Source organism: Camellia sinensis, chromosome 14 (genome assembly GCF_055761805.1).
Source record: "Camellia sinensis isolate YWXY chromosome 14, ASM5576180v1, whole genome shotgun sequence".
NCBI lineage: Eukaryota > Viridiplantae > Streptophyta > Magnoliopsida > Ericales > Theaceae > Camellia > Camellia sinensis.
This window is the reverse complement of record NC_138974.1, coordinates 143,947,502-143,952,279: the sequence shown is the minus strand read 5'-3', so window position 1 is coordinate 143,952,279 and position 4,778 is coordinate 143,947,502. Positions and strand designations below refer to the sequence as shown.

Below are 4,778 nucleotides of genomic sequence, written 5' to 3'. Positions count from 1 at the left end.
TAAAAATTCATAGTGCCCATATCTAGTTCTGAATGTTGTTTTCTCTACATCTTATGCCTTAACCTTTAACTGGTGATACTCGGATCTAAGATCTATCTTAGAGAACACTTGTGCTCCCTGCAGTTGGTCAAACAGGTTGTCTATTTGGGGTAAGGGGTATTTGTATTTCACGGTTACTTTGTTCAATTCGCGGTCATCAATACACAGCCTTAAAGACCCGTCTTTCTTTTTAACAAACAATACTGGAGCACCTCAAGATGAAGTACTCGGACAGATAAACTTTTTGTCTAGCAAGTCTTGTAATTGGGTTTTCAATTCTTTGAGTTCGGAGGTTGACATGCGGTACGGGGTTTTTGAAATTGGTTGCATCCCGTACACCATATCAATGGTAAATTCAATCTCCCTATCAATCAAATCCCCGGGTAGTTCATTAGGAAACACATCAGGAAATTTGTTAACTACAGGGATGTTCTCAACATTAGCATTATCAATGGTTGTATTCAGGACACAACAAAAATAACTTTGACATCCTTTCCGCAACAGTTTACTAGCTTTCATAAAAGAAATTAAGTGCGGTGGGGGGACTACCCCATTTCCAGCAAATACAAATTCAGGTAACCCCGAAGGTTGGAATACAACAAGTTTATTCACACAATCAATAGTAGCGAAATACTTAGTCAACCAGTCCATGCCCAATATGCAATCAAAATGATCAATTCCCAAAGGCAACAAATCAACATACAACGTCACGTCACCAATCACAATATCACATGCCGGATAAACATAAGCACATACCTTGGAACCCCCAAATGGTGTAGATACAGATAACAAATAATTTATAGGTTCTACTGGTCTAGTTAATTTCTGAGAAAATGCATGTGACACAAATGAGTGGGTAGAACCAGAATCTGTCAGCACATGCATTTTGGGCACAGATGGAAATTATACCTGACACCACAGCTTTAGTGTTCTATATATCACCAGGCACTAAGGCAAATACTCGACCCTATCTCAGAGTTTCTTTCCCAGTATTAGCTCTTGCATTTGTTTTAGCTGTAGAAGTGAATCCGACTGGACTCGCTATAGGACGATTGGCATTATTAGACCCAAGCGGGCAATCTTTCACTTCATGTCCTGTCTTGCCACATCGGAAACAAGCACTAGATGTTCGGTAACACACGCCCCTATGCCTCCTTCCACAATTAGGGAAAACAGGAATAGACCCATTACTTTGACTTGAGCTACTTGTAGACCCCGTGTTCTGCTTTTTACTTAGATCAGATCGGCCCTTTCTGAAACCATACCCAAACCTTTTTCCCCTCCATTCTGTTGTTATTGTTGGGGCCTTACTTTGTTTTATAGTGGCTAGGGTAGCTTCAACCATTAAGGATCTGTCAAGGACTTCCACGTATGTTGGCAACTTCAACATGTCTACTCAATCAAATATGTCTAAATCCAATCCTCCTTCAAATTTACGGGCTTTCTTGTAGTCTGTGTCCACCATATGAGGAGAAAATCTTGCTAACTCAGTAAACTTAGCCTCGTACTCAGCTACACACATTCTGCCTTGCTTGAGTTCTTAAAATTTAGACACTTTTTGATCCCAAAAACACTGAGGGAAGTACTTGTCATAAAAGATTTCATTAAATCGAGCCCATGTCATGTTTCCATTGGTATTCTGAATCAGTAACCACCATCTCCGAGCTTCGTCTTTGAGAGTATAGGTGGACAATAAAACCTTTTGAGTCTCGGTACAGGGAAAAACTTCAAACAACTTCTCTATTTCAAGTAACCATGTCTCCGCTTTCAACGGTTCAATACCACCCAAGAAAGTTGGTGCTTTCATCTTCATGAATTTCTGAGTTAGGTTGATGATGTCATTATTATCAGGTTCAACTTGTACCAGCAGAGGCCGAGGGGGCAAAGGTTATTGCCTCTGCTATTGTGTCGTTGCTTCAGTCAATACTGCAAGAATCTGTTCCATTCGACTCATGCGAGCCGCTGAGGATTCACTTATATCATTACTTCTTGCGTTCTCCATGATGCTATAGAGAACAAGGTAATAATAAATAGAGGAATAATCTTGTTCAGCTCTTTCAATTTCATATGTTCAAGTTCAGGTTCAGATTCAGTTTTAACAGTTATAGAAATTTCTTCACGTAGTCACACATGCAGATGATATGTCCCTACTTCTTTCTAGGACATCCTATAGTTCATATGGACTTGTGTGTGCGGTATAACTCGTGCTCTGATACCACTCTGTCGCGACCCAAACCTGCCCCTATAGGTTTAGCATCGTAACCGGCCAGTAATCCTTAGATTATCGAAGGCCTCTTAATAGTATAACATATAATTAGGGGCTGCAGAAGCAATATATAAACATACATAGTCCATTAAGCTGTGCTGACATATATGAGACAAAATTTTCAAAACAAACTTATATATATATATTCATGTGACGTCATAAATACAATAGTCTTACGTCACCCATTTGCACAAATAAAGTCAAAAGGAAACTTAGCCCAAGTACAGATAAACAGAACAAAACCAAATAAAGCCTTGACATGGACCTCTCAAAAAGAACCTCCTCGGGAGGCACAGTGGTTGGCCAACAAAAGAGAATCTTAGGCCGTCAACTCTAGGCCTGGTCACGTGCCTGATCACCTACATACATAATATAAATAGTGAACGAAAGCCCAGTGAGGAATAACTTAGTAAAGCTATGTTCAACTTTATTTACTTTCTGTATGATAAAATAAGATCTGTTTTTTGAAATGCTATGTTCTGTACAATGAATGATTGTCCAATTTCTAACTATCTAATTTCTGACAATGTATTCGTGGCATCCTTAGCGCCATGTGATATCTGTTAGCTGTTACCCGGTATCGGAGGTTCCATTATGGAACTTATTATGTCTGCACTCTGTTACCCGTACCAGAGACTCCATTATGGAGCTTAACATATCTATCATCTGTTACCCAGATCCGAAGGTTCCTTTATGAAACCGGTTGCTCATAACCACCACATGTTCTGCATTTGTTTTGTATCTGTTCTGTTAGCGCTAATAGATGTACCATGTATAATTAAGCATGAACTCTAATTTTTTTATATGATTTGAACAAGATTATGAACATGGATCTATTTCCGTTTCTGAAATAAATATGAATTTGTTTTCTGAATCTGATATGAATATCATTCATTAAATCCTTTACTCCGTTATTATTCACTAGGCTCCCACTCACTATTTATATTATGTATATAGGTGATCAAGCACGTGACCAGGTTCAGAGTTGACGGCCAAAGATTCTCTTTTGTCAGCCAACCATCGTGCCTCCCGATGAGGTTCCTTTTGAGAGGTCCATGTCAAGGCTTTATTTGGTTTTGTTCTGTTTATCTATACTTGGTCTAAGTTTCCTTTTGACTTTATCTGTGTAAATGGGTGACATAAGACTATTGTGTTTATGATGTCACATGAATATATATATATATATATATAAGTTTGTTTTGAAAATTTTGTCTCATATATGTCAGCACAGCTCAATGGACTATGTATGTGTACATATTGCCTCCGCAGTCCCTAATTATATGTTATCCTGTTAAGAGGTCTTCGGTAATCCAAGGATTACTGGCCGGTTACGATGTTAAATCTATAGGGGTTGGTTTGGGTCGTAATAGTGTATGTCTTTCAACCTCCATTTCTTTCTCCTTTTTATTTACTCGCTTACAATGGATAGCATAAATCATCATGTTTCTTTTAGCATTTTCCATGATTTGCATCCACTTGTCTTGCATGCATAGGGTTCAGTTTATCATTCTAACAAACATCATTATTTATTACTTCATTGAATATGTATGCTACCGCATGCTATCGAATTGACTCATATGCCATGCTAATAGCCGAGCCTAGTCGTTGCATTTTATATGTGTTACATTAGTCGCATGCATATTAGAGCATGCATTTTTCTAAATTATTTTATTTCTTTTGCCTTGCCTTGGAGTACTAAGTGAGCATTTATTGCTTTAGCATATTGCATGCATGTGATTGTTGCCATATTGAGCATAATACCATGAGGCTAAGTGCTTAAGTGACATGCATGTTTGAATGCTAGTGGATGAAGACTAATTGCTTAAATTGGGATGTTTTGACTAATGCATATACAAGTTCACTTTTTTTTAAGTGACACGTATTCAAAACTCTTTCCAAACAAACATAAAATCAAAGTGTTCCAAATTTTACAAAGTAGTCTATACTCGTGTGCATCACTTAGTAAAGATAGCCTAATAAATTGGAACAAGAGCATATAATGTAAATAAGAATCACATCATGATTAGTAGAAGCCGATCTTCGATCGGGTGAGTGAGGTGCTCAATTCATGTCCTTCCCCTCTCATACCTATGTTTCCGAGCCAAGATATTTTGGTGATGACGGATAAGTGGCCTTTGGCACGAGTCTCGGGTTTCCTAAATTTTTCAAAAATATATTTAGGTGGCGACTCTGAAATTTGGTAATACAGCCTATTTTTGGCATTTTGATTCAAAATCGATTTTTCAAAAGATTTGTCGGATTTGGATTCATTAATGTTTATCTATTTTACATTGTAATTGTGAAATCAGATTCAGAACCACGGGAGTCTAAAACTATAGGGCTAATCGTATTTGAAAGGAGCACGAAAAGCAAGCTACATCCATACAAAAAAAATTAATCTTAATTATATTAAGTTTTTTAAATGATTATTAAATATTAGTTTGTCTATCTCACTTATAAATTTATACACTAA

At 37.4% G+C, this 4,778-nt stretch overlaps 1 protein-coding gene across 1 annotated transcript; it reads right to left on the bottom strand.

Moving 5' to 3' along the window:
• Positions 1 to 252: 252 nt before the first annotated feature.
• Positions 253 to 924, bottom strand: LOC145807364 (uncharacterized). Its single transcript, XM_082905353.1, has one exon. It carries the CDS (start codon positions 922 to 924, stop codon positions 253 to 255), a length of 672 nt encoding a protein of 223 aa, XP_082761479.1.
• Between the last annotated feature and the right edge of the window lie 3,854 nt (positions 925 to 4,778).